Genomic DNA, 22,678 nt, shown 5'->3' on the forward strand with positions numbered 1-22,678 from the left:
AATTGGAAAATTGTCGTTGAAAGTCTTTAAAATGTACTTGAATTTGGTCATGAGATGGCTGCGCTTACAGTAGTGATTTTATGTCTTTTCTTATTTATTTATCTGCTAAAATATGTATTGCTTTGTATATTTATGTATTTTCAAGGAAAGCACCCCCAAATTCAACCCGAGCACCCCCAAGAATTGTAGCATTTCCTTGAGAAAAGATAAAAGGAAAACATTCGCTAAAATATAAAAAAAAGGAAAACAAAACAAAAATCTGGACAATACTCCTGTGCCTTGAAATGGTTCAGTCCTTTTGATCCCCAATACCATTTTCACCACTTGCGGCACAAAGGCGGAGTCTGTGGAGGCGCCGGTGTATTTAATCAGAGTATGTTGCTACGGAAGCCCGAGAGTGCCATACTTGGATTAAAAAAGGGAAATTCGATTCCCAAAAACGTCCTTTTAAAATGGAAAGCCTTTAGAAAAGTATTGGAATGACAATTTTCATACTTTATATCATTTCAAGCAGTTAAAAAGCTATGGCCATGCGAAACTAATCCATTATCTCCCATGCACTTGACTTACCGATTTGGGCGCCCGGCAGAGTTTGCTTCCGCCGGGCGAGGGGCGCACGCTCCGGGACGCCGCCGGCTGCAGGAGCGCGCTCAGGAGCACCCAGTGAAGGAGAACCCAGCGAGTCGGCGCCCGGCGGTGCCCCGGCGTGCACCGCATGCTTCCGCGGTCGATCCCTCGGTCGCCGCCTCCCTCCTCTGCGGTCTTCCTACGGTCGTCCGCCCGGGACGCGTCAAGTCGGCTGCGGCCTGGAGAGACCGTCGCGCCGCCTCGCCATCCCCGGTGAGCTTCCGCGGTGTCCCCGGTGTGCTTTCCCGGTGTCCCCGGCGCTTTTTGAAGTTCCGTCTCCCGGTGGTTTTTCGTGGTGGTTGCGCGGCGAGCGCTCCGGAGAGTGTGGGGAGAGTTTCCGCGGAGGAGTGCGTGGGGAGGGGGCGTGCGGTGCGGTGCGGTGGTGCGTCCCCCTCCCCCTTTCTTGAAAAGGGGGAGTGAGGTGGGCTCAGGTTCAACTTTGCCTACGTGAAAATATTTGGATATTGAAAGTATTTTGGTGCTTGTTTAAAACGCGCCGAGAGTTTTGCTTTCTTTCATTTTCTTCATTTTTGACTTCCTCACTTGCTGGCTTTCTTGCTTTCTTTCAAGTTTCGTTTCTAGCTTTTTTCTTTTTTTCCTCCTTTATTCTTCTTGTCATTCTTTCTTGTTTTGTGTCTTTATTCCTGTCTCTCTTTGCTGTTATTTCTTTCTTTCTGTTTCTTAGTTTCTTTCTTTCTTTGTTTGTTTGTTTGTTTCTTTCTTTCTTTTTTTCTTTCTTTCTTTCTTTCTTTTGTTCTTTCTTTTTTCCTTCTTTCTTTTTTTTCTTTCTTTCTTTTTTTCTTTCTTTCTTTTTTCCTTCTTTCTTTTTCTTGCTTGCTTGCAGGCTTGATTTCTCTTTCTCTCTATTTTCTTTCCATCTTTCTTCGTTTTTTTTGTTTGTTTCTTACCTACTTGCTTTCTCTTTCTCTCATTCTTTGTTTCTTTCTCTCTCTCTTTTACTTTCTTTCTCTCTCTTTCTCTCTCTTTCACTTTCTTTCTCTTTCTTTCACTTCCTCTCTCTTCCTTCTTTCTTTTCTTTCTTTTCCCTTTCTTTCCTTCCTTCTTTATCTTCTCTTTCTTTCTTTTTTTTTCTTTCTTTCTTTCTTTTTTTCTCTTTCTTTCTTTCTTTTTTTCTCTTTCTTTCTTTCTTTCTACCTTTATTTCTTTCTTTTACTTACTTGCTAGCTGGCTTGTTTGCTTTGATTGATTGATTGATTGATTTCTCTTTCTCTCTATTTTCTTTCTGTTTCTTTTGTTTTTTGTTTGTTTATTTCTTACTTACTTGCTTTCTCTTTTTCTCTTCCTTTGTTTTTTCTTTCTCTCTCTATTTCTTGGTCTTTTTCTCTCTCCCTGTTTTCTCTCTCTCTCTCTCTCTCTCTCTTTAGCCACCAGAGGGCGTGGAAGCCCCCAGGAAAGCAAACCATAAATGTTTATCGATTTTGTTGGTTGTTTTTAAGGGTGCCTTGACAAAAAATCTGGTTAAGACACTCGCAGAGGTCCAAAGTATATTCGTGTACACTTTAATGGTAAATCGCTTCAGCCCTTTCGGAGCCTATAAGTCACATACACACAAATCAGGATTTTATATAGATTTCGATTGCATATATAGACACCCTGTAGTCCACCAGAGGGCGCTAATCAGTTTGTGATGGGGACAGGTGTCTCAAATCATCCCACACGTGTCCTATATTAGACGTACCCTTCATAAGGACATTTGGACAGCACTCAATGTCGGGTGATGTTCATTTCCACCTTTGTTTTTAACCATCACCTTTTTCCAGTCCCTCCTGCTTTCTGAGGTTTGTTTTTTTTGTTTTTTTGTTTTTTATTCAGGTAGTATAATTGTTGTTTGTTACTTTATTGAGCATTTTTGGGATTAAATACAATCATTGTTAAGGATTGTGAGTTTTCTGTTCCCTGCGTTTGGGTCCATGGAAAATCATAGTCACATGACCATGACAGGACTCAACGTGAATCACTCTCTTTGAGAGTTTCGGTTACTTCGGCTCAATGCCCCGGCATCGTGAAAGTTCAGTTTGGAGTGACCGTGCTGTGATTTTGCAGATGGACCCAAACGCAGCAAAGCAAAGACCTCATAGCACTCCGAAATGTATTCACATTTGATTTGACCAAAAAAAGGCTCAACAAAAAAAACAAACCTCAGAAAGCAGGCGGGACTGGAAAAATGTGATGGTGAAAAATGAAAAATGAAAAATCACCGACACCGAATGCTGTCCGAAAATGTTCTTATTGTCCCAATTAGAAACTCATAGGCGCCATCTAGTGGACAGAGGTGCACCTGACCCTGACACATGTTTTATTATTCAAAAAATAAATAAATACCAAAATGTAACTCTTGCACAGGTTAGCCTATTTTCGTCTTGACACAACTCCGAAATCCTACAATCCTCTATAACATTTGAACTCATCATTGTAAAACTGAGCTGTGAATTTTAGGGGTGGGTTCTCTGGGCACCCGCACCCCCTGAAAATAGACGTTTGCTCAATATCTGGAACCGGTTAGATAGGTCGTCCCTCGCATTCCCCAAACTTAAACCCCACATACATCAAATGCCGTCGCGTGTTTCCTTTTCCACAAACCGGCATCCATCTTTGTCGGTTTATGCGGAGTCGGCCCCCAGGGGGGCGCTGGCGCTAAAAACCGTACCGGCTCGACGAACGCTCGCAAATAAACAAGCCGGGAGTAAAATAAACAGTCCGGAGTGTCGGGTTGACTTCTAGGTCCTGATGTGGAGCAGACCCCTTCGGAATAAACAGGGAGAGGGAAAGTGGCCCCCCCAGGGGGCTCGGTTTGGACCCCGGCCTTTGTCCCGGCCGAGGGGCCGGTGACAGAGTCGAGTAGGGCCCGCATTTATCACAAAGCCGCCTCACACCGACAAGCCCGGACCCCCTTCCCGGCGGAATGGAACCGGACGGCTGCCGTACAAGAACTTCTTTGTCCTCGGTTCTTTGACCGCCGCAGCGTTACTTGTCTTTTAACATGCTTCGGGCGAAAACATAAATCTCTTGAGTCCTTTTTTACCATTTTTCCAGATAGCGACCAGTAGGGTTTTTTTATCCATATATATAACTGGATTACTTTCAATTACTTTTGGATGACTCCGATACCAAATATGCTAATAAAAGACAAAAGAAACTAAATATGAATCAAATGATGACTCCGATTGTTCTCGATTGTTCTCAGCTCAGGGATGCTGCTGGAAATGTGAATTTCCCTTCGGGGATGAACAAAGTATCTATCTATCTATCTATCTATCTATCAAAACACGTGGTAAGCTTTCTCTCCTGGCTTTGATCTCTTTGATCTCCGGCAAAACCAGGGTTGGGTAGGGTTACTTTAACTTGATTACTTTCAATGACTTTTGGATTACTCCGATAGCAAATATGCTAATAAAAGACAAAAGAAACTAAATAGGAATCAAATGATGACTCACAACACGTGGTAAGCTTTCTCTCCTGGCTTTGATCTCTTTGATCTCCGGCAAAACCAGGGTTGGGTAGGGTTACTTTAACTTGATTACTTTCAATGACTTTTGGATTACTCCGATAGCAAATATGCTAATAAAAGACATAAGAAACTAAATATGAATCAAATGATGACTCAAAACACGTGGTAAGCTTTCTCTCCTGGCTTTGATCTCTTTGATCTCCGGCAAAACCAGGGTTGGGTAGGGTTACTTTGACTTGATTACTTTCAATGACTTTTGGATTACTCCGATAGCAAATATGCTAATAAAAGACAAAAGAAACTAAATATGAATCAAATGATGACTCACAACACGTGGTAAGCTTTCTCTCCTGGCTTTGATCTCTTTGATCTCCGGCAAAACCAGGGTTGGGTTGGGTTACTTTAACTGGATTACTTTCAATGACTTTTGGATTACTCCGATAGCAAATATGCTAATAAAAGACAAAAGAAACTAAATAGGAATCAAATGATGACTCACAACACGTGGTAAGCTTTCTCTCCTGGCTTTGATCTCTTTGATCTCCGGCAAAACGAACATCAAATGCCAAAGACACAAAATGAAAAGAAATCCAAACAGCTTTTTGCCCTTCCATGTATTCCGTTACTCCCCAAGCCTGCACAAAATGGAGTCATTTTGAATTCAACTTACCTTAAGCTGTAGGAACCCTGCATACTGAAATCATTCCCAGGGCCTTGATACTTAAAGATGAGCTGCACAACCTTTTACAATATTTCTATTTTAAATAATAAAAACGCAAATTACTTCATTTTTGTATAGCACTCTATATGCTTCTGAAAACAGATTTATTCGTTATGGCACTGTATGAGTTAAATGATGGACCAGTCCACTTTTTGCCTTAGTCGTTTCGCGCAAACTACCCTGAAAGTTGTGTTTTCCTTAACTAAGTGAACTCCATCGAATTAGTATCGCTCGAGTCTCCGTCGAGCCTTCTCTCTCTCGATTCTCCCTCTCGATCTTCTTCCTTTCTCTATCTTCTCGGCCCACGCCTTTCTCCCAAGCTGGCGTGTCGGCTCCTCCCATGGGCGGGCCGGAGAAAAGCCCCCACGTGCCCCCACCCTCTCGGAGAAGAGCGTCGGGATGTCTGTCCTTGTGCGTCTGGCCTTCTGCGTCAGAGTCCTGTTATCAACAGAACTAAACAAAACATTCGGAACGGCGTGACCTGTAGCTCACTCGGTGAAAATCTTCATTGCACTCGATAAATGTAACTTGTGTTTAATCGTATAAAATCCTTCAGACGGAAGGGACCTGGGTGATGATCCAGGACCGAATGGACAGACTGTGACACTGGATTTGATAAGTGAATACCGACTTTGGATACTTTGGTATCGACCTCGTCCGTCTCGTCCTGTCAAGTATTTTGCTCCCGTCTCCAGTATCCGGTATCGATCCCGTCTGTCTCCTCCTGTCCGGTATCTTACTCCAGTGTCCAGTATCGACCACATCTGTCTCCTCCTGCCCGGTATCTTGCTCCATTGTCCGTATCGACCCTGTCTGTCTCCTCTTGCCCGGTATCTTTCTCCAGTATCCGATATCGATCCCTTCTGTCTCGTCCTGTCCAGTATCTTGCTCCCATCTGCAGCATACGATATCGATCCTGCCTGTCTCTGACACTGGATTTGATAAGTGAATACTGACTTTGGATAGTGATTCCAAGAAGACCATCAGGTTCCTGAGATTCTTCTGAGACTTTCGCCTAATTCAGGAATTTGAGTCTTCGAGAATTGAGGTTTTAGAACCACAACGGGTCAAATACTTGTGAGAGGCCTCTCCTTGACAAGTACTGCTCATTTGGACCCGGAGTATTTGGTATTCAGGAGCTTGGAGACCTACAACAGGACAGGCGTTATTTGCATGTACTCCTTGCCAAATATTTGCAAATCAAAAGATGAAGTTTCAGAATCATTTTCCAAGAAAACACAAACGAGGTTTGCAACCTTGGGAAGAACAATGAGCGTAAACGGAATTTTCCTAAGGGGAGCCATTATCTCCACCGAGGAGATTTTGTTTTCAAGGCCCTTTCTGAGCACTTGTTTTACAAAAACTGCTTTATAATTATCGGTAAATCTTAGATCTGCCACAGGTCAGGAACGGAGACAGGAAACAATAGCATTCGTCGGACACGGGTAGCTGATGGCAGGAACGCGGAAGTGACACTTCCGTGTCGAGCGAGGGTCAGCGTAGGCGGCGGGAAAACAGATCGATGGCCGGGACGGAAGAGCAAGGGCAGTAACGAGTTCAGAAAAAGGTCGGCAACAGGTATCAGGCAGGAAGCAAGGCAAAACGGATCGATGGCCGGGACGGACGAGCAAAGGCAGTAACGAGTTCAGAAAAAGGTCGGCAACGGGTAGCAGGCAGGAAGCAGGGCAAAACGGATCGATGGCCGGGACAGAGGAGCAGAAGCAGAAACGGGTCCGGAAACAGGTCGGCAACAGGTATCAGGCAGGAAACAGGGGAAAACAGGTAGATGGCTGGGCCGGAGGAGCAAAGGCAGTAACGAGTTCAGAAAAGAGGTCGGCAACAGGTATCAGGCAGGAAACAGGGCGAAACGGGTCGATGGCCGGGACGGAGGAGCAAAAGCAGTAACGAGTTCAGAAAAGAGGTCGGCAACAGGTATCAAGCAGGAAACAGGGCAAAACAGGTCGATGGCCGGGACGGATGAGCAAAGGCAGTAACGAGTTCAGAAAAGAGGTCGGCAACAGGTATCAGGCAGGAAACAGGGCGAAACGGGTCAATGGCCGGGACGGAGGAGCAAGGCAGAAACAGGTCCAGAAACAGGTCGGCAACAGGTATCAGGCAGAAGAAAACAGGGCAGGATAATGTTGGAGAGTACAAAAGCTTGCCAAGCTGAAAGCATAGGTTCGCAGACGGTCTGACGGCTTCCTCTTGGAAGACGGGGGTTTAAAAAGAGTCAGGGAGCCAATCAGCAATCAGGGCTTGTTGGCGCCAAAGGGGCAGTCGCGGGTTTTTTAGTTTTTGTTACCATTCCCTCAAATATATCTGTCAATAAGGCCTAAATATTAACGCCAACATTTAGGCAAGGTATGTTTTGTCACGGTTGCCATGGCGCCCAATTGGCCCCCGTCATGTGGCACCAACTTCTGTCATGGTTGCCATGGCGCCCAATTGGCCTCGCCTATGGGTGCCAGCTGCAGCTTGTTGACAGATTGGTTCCCTGTCAGTATTGAAACTCTGTCATGTCAGTCCCCTTTGGTCGGTCCGTCTGCGAATCTCCATTTTTACACGGCAAGCCTTTTTTTTCGCCTGTCCTGTGTTTTTGCTCCTGTTTTTCTCCCGCTACAATCTGTTTTGAGATAGACCTTGTCTGCTCTCCCATCCCGAATTACGACCTGTTTTGATCTCAACCTTGTCTGTTATCCCGCCCCAAAAAACGATCCGTTTTTTTTTATCCAAACCACGTCCACTCTCCTCTCCTGGCTTTCAACTTGTTGATCTTCTATCCCGACTACTGACCCGTTTTTTTCGTTCCCAACACCGCCATCGCTCGCCACTGAAGTCCCACTTCCGCGTTCTGTTTTGATCTCGACCTCCTCTGTTCTCCCGTCCCGAATAAAGACCCGTTTTCTGATATTGTTTTTGCTCTTTTATTCCGGCTACTGGCCTGTTTTTTTTTGCCGTTCCCGACACCGTCGTCGCTCGTCCGAGCCACCTACTCCCCGCGACCCGCGATCTCCGGATCGTGTGTGTGCGCTCCTTTCCCTTCTTCCCAATAAAACTGTGAGTAACGTTACGCGAGTGGGTCCTGTCTCCGTTCCGGGTCTTGACATGTTTATTTGAAAAGCGCTACACGAAAAACGATTCAAACCACAAAGATAATAGAACCGAATCCAGATTTCAACCTGGTATAAAACGAAAAAAATGTAAACAAAATGATCCAATGACATTGATGTAAAAGCAGGTTTGAAACCCAAAGAATCTGGAGCCATCTTCCAGAACTCAAAGTACTCGCAAGGTATTCTGTTTCGAGAGCATTCCAAGCGTTTTGGACTTTGAAATCTATTCTTTGACTCACAAGGAGCCAACATTTTTCAGATTATTGGACCAGGTTTTGTCATGAATCCTTTGGCGCCAACTGCCTCGGACTCTGATTGGCACCCTGTCCCTATTTAAACCCACTCCTATCTGTCCCCTTTTGTCAGTCCGTCTGCAAACCTCAGTTGACTCTAGGCAAGATTTTTTCGACCCTGACTCCCACCTGTTTTTGCTCCCATCTGTTCCCCGGTTTCAACCTGTTTTTTGATCCTTACCTTGTCTATTCTCCTCTCCTGGCTTTCGACCCGTTTCCGATCCCGACCACGTCTACTCACCTTTCCTGGCTTACGACTCGCTTACGACCACGTTTTTGCTCTCCTGTCCCGGCTACTGACCCGTTTTTTCCCTGCTCCCGACAGCGCCATCACTCGCCACAAAAGATCCACTTCCGCGTTCAGAGTGACCTGCTTCCCGTGCCCAGCGATCACCGGATCGTGGGCGCAACCCTTTCTTCCAATAAAACTTGTGAAAGAACGCTACGCAAGTGGGTCCTGTCTCCGTTCTGGTCCTGACAGGTTTCTGGTGCCAAGAAGAATTTGACCAGCAGAACCTCAAAGATTATTTTTTGTCACAGTTGCAATATTCCTATATTTTTAAATTATACAGTAGGATTGTAACAAAAGAAGCTAAAACCAAAATCCAGATTATTGGACCAGGTTTCTGGTACCATGACAAGGAACTGCCAAAACCATACAGATTGACTTGGTCCTTTATCTTGCCACATCACAGTCGCAATAGCTCAGTTCAAATTAAATAGAAGCTTCTAGATTTGCACAAAATGCCCACAGGCCAAAATCCAGATTATTGAACTAGTTTTCTTTGACGTACCAGGAAGAAATTTCAAGACCAGAACGGAGACAGGACCCACTTGCGTTGCGTTTCTCTCAGTTTTATTGGAGGAAGGAGAAAGGGTTGCGCCCACGATCCGGTGATCGCTGGACGCAGGAAGCGGGTCGCTCTGAACGCGGAAGTGGGACTTCCATGATGAGCGATAGCGGTGTCGGGAACAGAAAAACGGGTCAGTAGCCGTGACGGGAGAGCAAAAACGTGGTCGTAAGCGAGTCGTAAGCCAGGAAAGGAGAGTAGACGTGGTCGGGGACAAAAGAGGTCGAAGCCGGGGGACAGACGGGAGCAAAGACAGGTGGGTGTCAGGGTCGAAAAAGGATTGCCTAGTGTTAACTGAGGTGCGCAGACGGACTGACAACAGGTGACAGTAAGACAGGGGTTTGAATCGGGACAGGGAGCCAATCAAAGTCCGAGGCAGATGGCGCCAAAGGAGCGGGCCCAGGTGCGTCACATCGGTAATCTTGACAAGAAATGGACCAGCAGATACCGGACAGGACGAGACAGGCAGGATCGATATCGGATACTGGACACGGGAGCAAGATACCAGACAGGACGAGACAGGCAGGATCGATATCGTATACTGGAGATGGGAGCAAGATACTGTACAGGACGAGACAGACGGGATCGATATCGGATACTGGAGACTGGAGTAAGATACCGGGAAAGAGGAGACAGACAGGGTCGATACCGGACAATGGAGCAAGATACCGGGCAGGAGGAGACAGATGGGGTCGATACCGGACACTGGAGACTGGAGCAAGATACCGGACAGGAGGAGACAGACGGGATCGATACCGGATACTGGAGATGGGAGCAAAATACTTGACAGGACGAGACGGACGGGGTCGATACCAGACACCTGGAGCAAGATACTGGACACGACGAGACCGGCAGGATCGATATCAGATACTGGAGACTGGAGCAAGATATTGGACAGAAGGAGAGAGACGGGATCGATACCGGATACTGGAGATGGGAGCAAGATACCGGACAGGACGAGACAGAAGGGGTTGATACCAGACACTGGAGCAAGATACTGGACAGGACGAGACAGGCGGGATCGATATCAGTTACTGGAGACTGGAGCAAGATTACGGACAGGACGAGACCGACAGGATCCATACCAGATACCGAAGACTGGAGCAAGGTACCAGACAGAGTCAAAACACAAGTCTTGCAAGTGGAGAGGTTCGTTGACGGACTGACAAGAGGTGAATGAGAGCACTGAGTTTAAATAGCAGGGAAGCCAATCAGGTAGCGAGCCGCAGCTGGTGCCAAACGGGCGGAGCAATGGACAACCGTGACATAAACAGAAGATTGTCAATCATAATGAAATACTCACAAGACAAAGTCCGGATCATTGGCCTGGATTTCTGGTACCATGAAGAACTTGACCAGCCAGACCTTACGTACTATCTTCTCGTGCGCAGAAGGTCCAGTTCTTCTTTCTAATCCGTCCCAGAAAAAGCAGCAGTAAAATCAGAAACAAATGAAACAGAAGATTTGGATGCGGGAACAAACAGTTCGAAAGGACGCAGTATATTCCATTTCAAGGTCTTTCTAAGTATTTGGGACGAACGGTTACAAATTAGGATATGTTCTTTCGGGTCTCAGGAAGAGTTTTTCTGGAACCAACGAGAATTTTAGCCAAAGAACCTGGCAGACAGACTTTCTACTTCCACTAGCAACTATTTTCAATATTACAGTCTACTAACGGAGAACATTCCGAGGATTTCGGATAGACGGTTGGATGTTAAGATCTGTTCTCTGACCAGATTCCTTAGGGTCAGGAAAACTAGACCCAAAGAACCCTACAGACTACCTTTTTTTATTGTGACCTGTGACTATGTACGATAGAGTGCAGTTTGCTGTGTTTTTACGGAAACGTGGCTCACATCTAGCATTCGGACGCTAACGTGGAGCTACCCGGCTTCAGCGCCGTTAGGACAGACAGAGACCCAAAAGCCTGCGGGAAGCGGAGAGGAGGTGGACTTGCTATCTACGTGAACACGAGGTGGTGTAACCCTGGGCACAAGATTTCCATCTGCCGCAGGGACGTCGAACTTTTGGCCTAGCGTGTGACGTCATACACTCCGCTGATGCTAAACTACAACACAGCACCCCGAGGCCATCCTGTTAATAAACAACAAAAGGATACTGCTGGAAGTGTGAATTTCCCTACGGAGATGAATAAAGTATCTATCTATCTATCAAATAGCAGCACTTGTCAAAGATAGGCCTTTCACAATGTCCAAGTTTGGTGAAGGAGTTTTTGACCTGTTGTGGTTCTAAAACCTCAATTTTCCGATCAGGAACCTGATGTTCTTCTTGGAATCAGTATCGAAAGTCAGTATTCACTTATCAAATCCAGTGTCACAGTCTGTCCATTCGGTCCCTTCTGTCTGAAGGATTTTATACGATTAAATACAAGTTACATTTCTCCAGTGCAATGAAGATTTTCACCGAGTGAGCTACAGGTCACGCCGTTCCGAATGTTTTGTTTAGTTCTGTTGATAACAGGACTCTGACGCAGAAGGCCAGACGCACAAGGACAGACATCCCGACGCTCTTCTCCGAGACGGTGGGGCCACGTGGGGGCTTTTCTCCGGCCCGCCCATGGGAGGAGCCGACACGCCAGCTTGGGAGAAAGGCGTGGGCTGAGAAGATAGAGAAAGGAAGAAGATCGAGAGGGAGAATCGAGAGAGAGAGAAGGCTCGACGGAGACTCGAGCGATACTGTTTAATATCGATCTCCAGTTTCGTTCCTGTCTAGTTTGTCCTGTTTGATTTTGAACAGTGAACAGAACAGAAGAATCTAGATAGCAACACTTTACCCACAAGATTGCAAGAGAAAGAAAGCAAGAAGGAAAAAAAGAGAAAGAAAGTAAGAAAGAGTAAAAGAAAAAAAAAGAAAGAAATGAAGAAAGACAAAAGAGAAAGAAAGAAGGTAGGAAAGAAAGAGAAAAGAAAGAAAGAGGAAAGAAAGAAAGAAGCACTCTCTAAAACAGGGGTGTCAAACTCATTTTAAGTCGTCAATTTAAGATTAGGGAGAGAAATAAAGAGAGAGAAAGAAATAAGAGAAAGAGAGGGAGATAAAAAGAGAGAGTTTAGGACAAAGAAAGAGAGAAAGGGAGAAAGGGAGATAGAGAGGGAGAGAGAGAGAGAGAGAAACAAGATAGATAAAAAGAGAAATAGTCAGAAAGGGGGAAAGAAAGAGAGAGAAAAAGAAATCCAAAGACAAAGAGAAAAAAAGAACAGAGACAAGAAAAGACAAGGAGAGAAAGGAGAAGAAGAGAAAGAGAGATAAAAAGAGAAATAGTGAGAAAAGGGGAAAGAAAGAGAGAGAAAAAGAAAAAAGAAATCCAAAGAGAAAAAAAGAACAAGAGAAAAGACAAGGAGAGAAAAGAGACGAAGAGAAAGAGAGATAGGGAGAAAGGGAGAGAGAGAGAGAAACAAGAGAGATAAAAAGAGAAATAGTGAGAAATAGTGAGAAAGGGGGAAAGAAAGAGGGAGAAAAAGAAATCCAAAGACAAAGAGAGAAAAAAGAACAAGAGAAAAGACAAGGAGAGAAAAGAGAAAAAGAGAGAGAGATTGAGAGAGAGAGAGAGAGAGAGAGAGAGAGAAACAGGAGAGATAAAAAGAGAAATAGTGAGAAAGGGGGAAAGAAAGAGAGAGAAAAAGAAATCCAAAGACAAAGAGAAAAAAAGAACAAAGACAAGAAAAGACAAGGAGAGAAAGGAGAAGAAGAGAAAGAGAGATAAAAAGAGAAAAAGTGAGAGGGGGGGGAAGAAAGAGAGAGAAAGAAAGAAATGCAAGTTAAGTCTGGTTATTCCAGAATCTTTCTCCTATAACACCCGTCTTTTTCATGATAATGGACCGAAAAAGGTGGCCCCGGCGGTGCAGATCCGGTGTCCGGAATCCTGGGTTGTTATGAGATGCGGGGACCTCTAGTGGAGAACCGAGGTTCTCACGTACGTTCCGGATTGAAGTCAAGGCGCGGTTGACCCTCGGGTGGGGTAGGGGGGCATCGGGGGTTCAAAGAAACGCTTGGGATGATGGATAGAGGGGGGACGTAGCTTGAGGCAGGGGGGGAGTCGGAGGGACGGGGACGGACGGAGTTCTTTCAGTTGGAAAACAGACATGGACATGGACACCTCCCCCCTTTCTATCTCCAGCTTTGGGCTCCAATATCCTCTGTCCCGCTTTGAAGATGTCAAAGAATAATATTGACAGAGTCTCCGGTGAAAACTTATTGTGGTTCCCCTTAGCAGATAGCTTGGGAAAAAAACGAGTCAGGTCGGGAGGACAGTGTCAGGACGGGAGTCGACATTTCCATCAGCTGCGGGTTAGAAGACCAGAGACCAAAAGTGGGTCAGAATATGAGGAACTGAGTCACAGGAGATCAGATTGCCGAGAGTCATTTATGTTTTTTTTTCTTTTAAGTCCATAAAGACAAACCGGACAGGACATTGATACCAGAAACCGAAGACTGGAGCAAGGTTAGGGACAGGACGAGACCGACAGGATCCATACCAGATACCGAAGACTGGAGCAAGGTACCAGACAGGACGAGACAGACAGGATTGATACCAGATACCGAAGACGAGCAAGGTTACGGACAGGACGAGACCGACAGGATCCATACCAGATACCGAAGACTGGAGCAATGTACCGGACAGGACGAGACCGACAGGATCCATACCAGATACCGAAGACTGGACCAAGGTACCAGACAGGACGAGACCGACGGGATCGATACCAGATACCGAAGACAGGCAAGGTTACGGACAGGACGAGACCGACAGGATCCATACCAGATACCGAAGACTGGAGCAAGGAACCAGACAGGACGAGACCGACGGGATCGATACCAGATACCGAAGACAGGCAAGGTTACGGACAGGACGAGACCGACAAGATCCATACCAGATACTGAAGACTGGAGCAAGGTACCTGACAGGACGAGACAGGCGGGATCGATACCAGATACCGAAGACGAGCAAGGTTACGGACAGGACGAGACCGACAGGATCCATACCAGATACCGAAGACTGGAGCAAGGTACCAGACAGGACGAGACAGACAGGATTGATACCAGATACCGAAGACGAGCAAGGTTACGGACAGGACGAGACCGACAGGATCCATACCAGATACCGAAGACTGGAGCAAGGTACCGGACAGGACGAGACCGACGGGATCGATACGGGATACTGGAGACGGGGGCAAGATACCAGACAGGACGAGACAGGCGGGATCGATATCGTATACTGGAGATGGGAGCAAGATACTGGACAGGACGAGACAGACGGGGTCGATACCAGACAAAAAATAAGTAAAAAGCTAGGAGAAAAGAAATTGAGAGCTAGGAAAAAAAGAAAAAAAAGAAAAAAGAAACAAAACATGTAAAAAGTAAAAAGCAGGAATAAAGAAGAAAAAAAAGAAAAAAAGCACAGGAAAAAAGTAGAAGGAAGTCACAAATAAAATAAATAAGGAAACAAAAGAAAAAAAGGCAATAAAAATGAAATAAAAAGCAAGGAAAAAAGAAAAATAGATGAACAAATTTAAGAAATAGAGTTTATATTTTACAAAAATACTAGTACAGAAACTTCAAAAGTATTGCCAAAATATTACAAAAATATTAAAGAAATACTACAAATAATACTACAATAAAGCTAAAAAATACTTTAACAGAAATACTATAAAAATACTGCAGTAATGCTAAAAATACTCTCTTTCTCTCCTTCTTTCTCTCTTTCTTTCATTCTTTTTTCTTTCTTTTTTCTTTTCTTTCTTTCTTTCTTTCTTTCATTCATTTTTTTCTTTCTTTTTTCTTTACTTGCTTTCATTTTTTGTTTTGTTTTTCTTTCTTTCTTTCTTTCTTTTTTTCTTTCTTTCTTTCTTTTATTTTCTTTCTTTCTTTTTTCATTCATTTTTTTTTATTTCCTTTCTTTCTTTCTTTCTTTCTTTCATTCATTTTTTTCTTTCCTTTTTTCTTTCTTTTTTGTTTTCTTTTCTTTCTTCTTTCTTTCTTTCTTTCTTTTCTTTTCTTTTCTTTTCTTTCTTTCCTTCTTTCTTTCTTTCTTTTTTGTTTTCTTTTTTTTCTTTTTTCTTTCCTGTCTTTCTTTTTCTTTCTTTCTTTCATTTTTTGTTTCGTTCTTTCTTTATTTATTTATTTCTTTTTTATTTTCTTTCTTTCTTTTTCTTTCCTTTCTTTTTTTGTTTTTTTTTTTAAATTTCTTTCTTTCTATCCCTCCATCCCTCTCTTTCTCTTTCTCTGAGTGTTTTAAAAGCAATGCAGGTGTTGTCTGAATGCCTCACATGACTTGCACATGAACAAAAAAATGCGAAAAATTCCAGATTTGGACGTCTTTTGAAGGCGGTCACGCTGTTTCTTTTGAAGATGAGCTGATTTCTCAGGAGGGTTCCGTGGCGCACGTACGCGCACCGCGCCGCATCAAAGCTGCCGCTCGGACTGATGGGAAGCAGCCGCTGGCAAAATGCCAAGATTCCAAGAGCCAAGAAGAAATCTGCAGCTCTGCCATCTGAGATACCATCTGCAACCTATGTTTAAATCCAGGCTTAAGATCCACTCGTTGTCAGGACCAGAACGGAGACAGGACCCACTTGCGTCACGTTTCTCTCCGTTTTATTGGAAGAAAGGACAGGGTTGCGCCCACGATCTGGTGGTTGCAGGTCTCTCTGAACGCGGAAGTGGGACTTCTGTGGCAAGCAATGGCAGTATCGGGAACGGAAAAACGGGTCCGTAGCCGGGACAGGAGAGCAACAACAAGGTCAGGGTCGGAACCGTGTCAAAAGCCAGGAAAGGAGAGTAGACGGGGTCGGGGACAAAAGAGGTAAAATGCTGGGACGGGAGAGTAGACGTGGTCAGGATCAAAAACACGGGTTGAAACTAGGGAACAGACGGGAGCAAAAGCAGGTAGGAGTCAGGGTCAAAATATCATTCAAAGAAAAATTGATAAGTTTCATGCCTTTTTTTTTTACTAAATATATGATTAATTTGGTATTTTTTTTCCAAATTCATCGTTTTCTTTATCCTTTAGTAATCATTGATGCATCTTGTTTATTTTTTTTAATTCACAGCATTTTAATTACATTTGAAAATCATTCTTTAAATGTTTTTGTTTTAAAAATTTGTCAGGACCAGAACGGGGACAGGACCCATTTGCGTTGCGTTCCTCACAAGTTTTATTGGAAGAAAGGGTTGCGCCTACGATCCAGTGGTCGCTCTGAACGCGGAGATGGATCTTCATTGACAAGCGATGGCGGTGTCTGTGATGGAAAAACGGGTCAGTTGCCAGGACAGGATAGCAGAAAAAACGTGGTCGGGATCAGAAACAAGTCGGAAGCCAGGAGAGGAGAGTAGACGTGGTCAGGACCAAAAACGGGTCGTAACCGGGGAACAGAAGGGAGCAAAAACAGGTGGGAGTAGGGGTCGAAAAAGGCTTGCCCAGTGTTAATTAAAGTTCGCAGACGGACTGACAAAAGGGGACAGACAGGAGTGGGTTTAATCAGAGTGGCAGTTGGCGCCAAAGGAGCGGGCACATGTGCATCACATCGGTAATCATGACAAAAACGTATTTAAATACATTTCCCAATAGCGGCCGTGCAGCCATGTAAGACGCTAACCTGCTTATTGGGGGTATTAGGGGTTCAGTGTCTTACCCAAGGACACTTCGACATGTAACACGGACGAACCGGGATTCGAACTGGGATCCCTTGATCCCAAGACGAGCGCTCTACCTCCTGAGCTACTGCCGTAAATTATTTGAACGCAACACAAAATGTTTCTTCCTTTTCCCTGTTTTTTTTCTATTTTTTCTCAATTCGTTCAAAAAAATCTCATTGTGTTTATTTTTTCCGAGCTGTTACTTTTTTCTTTTTGTTCTCTATTTACTTTTTTTTTTCCTTTGTTTCTTTTTCTGTTTTTTTCTGAATTTTTCATTCTTTTTTCTCTTCCTTTTGTTTCTTTTTTTTCTCAGCTTTTCACTCCTTTTTCATTTTGGTATTTTTTTCTTTTTGTTCTATCCCCCCCCAATTCCTTTAAGTCATTTTGTGTACAATTTTACATCATATTTGGTCATGTAGGGATGAAAGAAGCAAAAACAACCCGAAGAGCCGTTGAGGACCCGAAAGAGCCTTTAAGTGAGCCGAGCCGAAGAAGCCGGTTCTCGAAAAACTCTACCGACTTGACTCAACTTCCTTCTACTTCGTCATTGACTACCAAATACCGCCTTTTTGGTAGTCAATGACGAAGTAGAAGGAAGTTGAGTGTAAAAAAGAAAAAGTAATCGGGTAATCATGACAATTTGGTGTCCAAAACGTTGCGTCCCGGGGACGTCTAGGACGCAGGGACGCGGGCGAACCAGAACACTGCAATCGAGATGAGTTTCTTTGATGAAAAGCACGTGATTCAAGTGACAGTCATTGATGAAGGAAACGGTCCGTCTGGCGACCCTCGCTGATGAAAGACGGAGTAAAAACAAACCCGCGGAGGCTTCGAGGGAAAGGGAAAGCCTGGTAGGAGCGGAGGGCTCTCCACCAAAGAACACATACGCACAGGAGAGAGCCAGTGAGGTCATTTTCTGCTTCTTGGGCCGATCCCCCGCATGTGCCGCTCTCTGATCCGCGCTGACAAAAGAAAATATACTTCATGTAGGTCAATTTATGCTTCGGCCTCGGGCTCTTTCTGGGGGGGGGGGCGAGCGCGTTTGCTTTTACCTCGGTGATGATGTCATCGCCTACTTCGGACTCGGGAAAATGGCGCTTTGATTGAACTTCTGGAAAACCAGATTGAAATCCTGATTCGAAAAGAACTAGATTTATATACGTAAGTCCTAGAAAGCTTGTAACCGCAACATTGTGGAAAGAAAGAAAGGAAAGAAAAAAATGAATGAAAGAAAGAAAGAAAATAAAAGAAAGAAAGAAAGAAAAGAAGAAAGAAAGAAAGAAAAAAAAAGAAAGAAAGATAGAAAAAAAGGAAAAGAAAACAAAAAAGAAAGAAAGAAAAAAATGAAAAAAATGAAAGAAAGAAAGGATAGATAAAAAGGAAAACAAAACAAAAAAGAAAGAAAGAAAGAAAATAAAAGAAAGAAAGAAAGAAAAGAAGAAAGAAAGAAAGAAAGAAAAAAAATGAAAGAAAGAAAGGATGGATAAAAAGGAAAAGAAAACAAAACAGAAAGAAAGAAACAAATTAAAAGAAAGAAAGAAAGAAAGAAAGAAAAGAAGAAAGAAAGAAAAAAAATGAAAGAAAGAAAGGATAGATAAAAAGGAAAAGAAAACAAAAAAGAAAGAAAGAAAGGAAAGAAAAGAAAGAAGAAAGAAAACAAAAGAAAGAAAGAAAGAAAAGAAGAAAGAAAGAAAAAAAATGAAAGAAAGAAAGGATAGATAAAAAGGAAAAGAAAACAAGAAAGAAAGAAAATAAAAGAAAGGGAGAAAGAAAAGAAGAAAGAAAGAAAGAAAGAAAAAAATGAAAGAAAGAAAGGATAGATAAAAAGGAAAAGAAAACAAAAAAGAAAGAAAGAAAGAAAGAAAGAAAAAAATGAAAGAAAGAAAAAAATGAAAGAAAGAAAGGATAGATAAAAAGGAAATGAAAACAAAAAAGAAAGAAAGAAATAAAAGAAAAGAAAGAAAGAAAGAAAAGAAGAAAGAAAGAAAGAAAAAAAATGAAAGAAAGAAAGGATAGATAAAAAGGAAAAGAAAGAAAGAAAGAAAAGAAGAAAGAAAGAAAGAAAAAAAGAAAAAAATGAAAGAAAGAAAGGATAGATAAAAAGGAAAAGAAAATAAAAAAGAAAGAAAGAAAGAAAATAAAAGAAAGAAAGAAAAAAAGGAAAGAATAAAAGAATAAAAGAAAGAGAGAAAAAAGGAGAGAAGGAGGGTAATTTTAGCATTACTGCAATATTTTAATAATATTTCTGTTAAAGTGTTTTTTATTGTAGTATTATTTGCAGTATATCATTAATATGTTTATAATATTTCCTTGGCAATACTTTGGAAGTGTTTCTGTAGTAGTATTTTTGTAAAATAGAAACTCTATTTCTTAAATGTGTTCATCTATTTTTCTTTTTTCCTAGCTTTTTATTTCATTTTTCTTGCCTTTTTTTCTTCTTTTGTTTCCTGATTTTTTTTATTTGTGACTTCCTTCTACTTTTTTCCCTAGCTTTTTTTCTTTTTTTCTTCTTTATTCCTGCTTTTTACTTTTTACATGTTTTGTTTCTTTTTTCTTTTTTTTCTTTTTTCCTAGCTTTTTATTTCATTTTTCTTGCCTTTTTTTCTTCTTTTGTTTCCTGATTTATTTTATTTGTGACTTCCTTCTACTTTTTTCCCTAGCTTTTTTTCTTTTTTCTTCTTTATTCCTGCTTTTTACTTTTTACATGTTTTGTTTCTTTTTTCTTTTTTTTCTTTTTTCCTAGCTCTCTATTTCTGGCGGCGTGGTGTTCATACTCAGACTCAGGTTCCATACCGGAGGACTGGGAGTTTAGGGTTCTGCGCAGTGTCATAGCTCTTTCTAGGACTGCCTCAGATGTTGTTCCTGGGATCCGTTACTGCCCTGAATGGCCCTCCTACCAGAGGGACCACGCTAGCCCTGAACGTGCACATCTGTTCCAGCTGCTCTTTCAACCTCTGGTACTTCTCCAGTTTCTCATGTTCCTTCCTGATGTTGGTGTCTGCTGAAATTGCCACATCTATTATCATCACCCACTTTATCTCTTTGGCCACCGCCACCACTTCTGGTTGGTTTACTAAGGAGTTGCTTGTCAGTCTAGAAGATAAAGTCCTAGAGGATCTTGGCCTTGTGGTTTTTAGCAACCTTCTGTGGTATGTCCCACCTGGATTTGGGTACTTCTATACCATACTGGTTGCAAATGTTCCTGTGTACCAGGGGTGGCTAACCCAGTCCTGGAGAGCCACATGTCCTGTATGTTTTGGAGGTTCCTCTGTGTTGGAGCAGCTACAGGACATGTGGCTCTCCAGGACCTAGTTGGCCATCCCTGCTGTATACTATCTCAACGACTTGGTATAGCCTCTCAATGTACACTGTTCCAGCAGTCATCTTTCACCCTGCCACTATGTGTTGGACTGTATCTTTGCACCATCTGCATCTTGGATCTGGTCTACTCTGGTAGATCCTGGCCTCTATCGATCTTGTACTTGAGGCCTGTTCTTGTGCTGCCATGATCAGAGCTTCTGTGTGTGTCTGTCAGTCCTGCAAAGTCCAGCCCCAGGTAGGATTTCTTCATGTCAGCTACCTCCTCTATCTGACGGTGGTCGTTCTATGTATGGGTTTGTCAATCCAGGATTTCTGATCCTCCTCCTCCTCTACACAGGACATTCACTCAGCAGGTCATCTTTTGGGGCCATTTGTTCAGTGTACTCTTGGATTTTTGATGTTTCATCCTGCACGGTGGCCTTGATTCACTAGCCATCAGGATGCTGGACCAGGGGTGGAACCCTCGGTGCATGGTGAGGAGCATTTTGTCTTGATCTTGGCTTCTATCTCCTTATTTGCCGGCCTATGATACCAGCAGGGTATCTTTTGAGTGGTAGGGTCCGGACCTTGTTACTACCATACAGCTGACTTTTCAGTACCTATCTTATATATATATTATATATACCACAGCCATATCCCCCTAGTGGGAGGTGGCTAGAGTCATTTCTGACTCTTTTTGGGAGATTGATTCAGAGGAGGGGATTCCCAGCCCCCTCGCTCAACCCAACTGAGGTGTTGGGAGTCATTAGGTGACCAAACCCCCCAATTCCAACCCTTAATGCTAAACGCCAAGCAGGGAACCAATGTTTAGGTCTTAGGTATGTCTCGGCCGAGGCTTGAACCACAACCTCCCAGTCTCAGGGCGGGCGCCATACCCCCAAGGCCACTGAGCTGGTTTTGGTACCTATCTTACTCTCTGGATATATTTTGCTGTTGTTGACTTCCATATGACCTCTCCGTGATTCCCATTCTCCTGTGGGATTCACAGGTACTTAGAGCTGCCTTGGTTACCACCTATGTTGCCGTCTGGTAGGTTGTTCCTCATAGTCCTGATCATCTCGCCTCCCTTCGCTGATCTATGCTGGATTACATGATTGCTGGTGGTGTGGTTCAGTGAGTCTATTTCTGGCGTATTCCTGCCTGGCTGACTGTGGTCCCACTGCAGAATCGGTACCCTGATCTGACTGAGGGGGTTCAGGCCAATGCAGAACAGCAGTGGCGATTGTTCATCTCCTGGGTATATGCCCTACTTGATGTTGAATAAATATTGTACTTTATAAGCTGCTAAAAAAACCTATAGGTTGCACTTTTTCATTTCCTAAAAATTGCCCAACGGAGCAGAGAATAAACAAAATGTTAGCATATCCAAACTCCCCTGGTCAATGCCGACTGTTTTCCCTCCGATGACTCCGCGAACCCCCAAAATCTCATTAATGAAGTATTTGTAGCCGCCGGTGAGCCGGTCAGGCTATAGGTTACACTCCAGGGAGGCCAGAACTCTTCGGCCGGCACGGCCAGACAGTCGGCTGATTTACGAGCCGCCGCCGGGCCCGTTTCGGTACCCGGATTTAAAGGGCCGGACCCTGCGGAGCCCTCACTCATCGCCTGCGCGTGACTGAATTGCGTTTTGATGGCGCAGAAACAAAGTTGACACGGGAACGTTTACCGAGTAACACGAGCGTCCGGGATACAGGCCGTACTGTTCGTGGCGGGGCGGTGTTTGCATGTAGTCCCTTGTAAATCTCTTTAAGGCCTTCAAACCAGAGATATTTCTCACCGCCGAAGCCACGGGTTTATTCCTGATTTCATTTTTTCCACAAATGAAAACAGATGCCAGGTCGGTTGCGTCGGGTATATGACTCCCAGAGATATGATATAGTTTCTTACAGTTCTCAACTGATTTTTCCCCTATCAAAATAGAACAACCAGCCATGTAAGGCGCTAACCTGCTTATTGGGGGTATTAGGGGTTCAGTGTCTTACCCAAGGACACTTCGACATGTAACACGGACAAGCCGGGATTCAAACTGGGATCCCTTGAGACGAGCAAGACGAGCGCTCTACCTCCTGAGCCACTGCCGCCCATGTAAGTAGGTAGGTAGGTAGATAAGTAGGTAGGTAGGTAGCTTGGTGGCTATCTAAGTAGGTAGATAAGTCACTTTAAGTAGGTAGTTGAGGTGGGTATTTAAGTAGGTCGGTAGGGAGGTGAGTGGGTCGGTTGGTTAGTAGATAGGTAGGTAGGTAGGTGGGTAGGTAGCTTGGTAGCTATCTAAGTAGGTAGGTAGGTCGCTAGGTTGTTTGGTCAAGTAGGTAGTTGGGGTGGGTATATAAGTAGGTAGGTAGGGAGGTGGGTAGGTAGGTAGGTAGTTAAGAAGGTAGGTAGGTATCTTAATGGTTATCTAAGTAGGTAGGTAGGTCGCTAGGTAGTTGGGTTAAGTAGGTAGTTGGGGTGGGTTTTTAAGTAGGTATGTAGGTAGGTAGGGAGGTGGATGGCTAGGTAGGTAGGTGGGTAGGTAGTTAGGTAGCCTGGTGGCTATCTAAGTAGGTAGGTAGGTCGCTAGGTAGTTGGGTTAAGTAGGTAGTTGGGGTAGGTAGGTAGGTAGGTAAGAAGGTAGGTAGGTATCTTGATGGCTA

General features: G+C 43.8%; 1 protein-coding gene across 1 annotated transcript in view; it reads right to left on the bottom strand.

The window, feature by feature from the left end:
- The window catches only part of trabd2b (TraB domain containing 2B), a 134,070-nt gene extending 112,423 nt beyond the window's left edge, over positions 1-21,647 (bottom strand). Inside the window, exons 1-6 of the mRNA XM_088348848.1 lie at positions 21,525-21,647; positions 20,174-20,313; positions 19,622-19,817; positions 17,544-17,686; positions 5,775-5,832; positions 571-1,029 (exon numbers count right to left, since the gene is read on the bottom strand). Coding sequence (XP_088204974.1) covers positions 571-1,029; positions 5,775-5,832; positions 17,544-17,686; positions 19,622-19,817; positions 20,174-20,313; positions 21,525-21,647 — 1,119 coding nt within the window. The remainder of the gene's footprint in view (positions 1-570; positions 1,030-5,774; positions 5,833-17,543; positions 17,687-19,621; positions 19,818-20,173; positions 20,314-21,524) is intronic.
- Between the last annotated feature and the right edge of the window lie 1,031 nt (positions 21,648-22,678).

Source organism: Urocampus carinirostris, chromosome 12, assembly GCF_059441175.1.
Source record: "Urocampus carinirostris isolate Australia breed hairy pipefish chromosome 12, RoL_Ucar_1.0, whole genome shotgun sequence".
In the NCBI taxonomy this organism is placed as follows: domain Eukaryota; kingdom Metazoa; phylum Chordata; class Actinopteri; order Syngnathiformes; family Syngnathidae; genus Urocampus; species Urocampus carinirostris.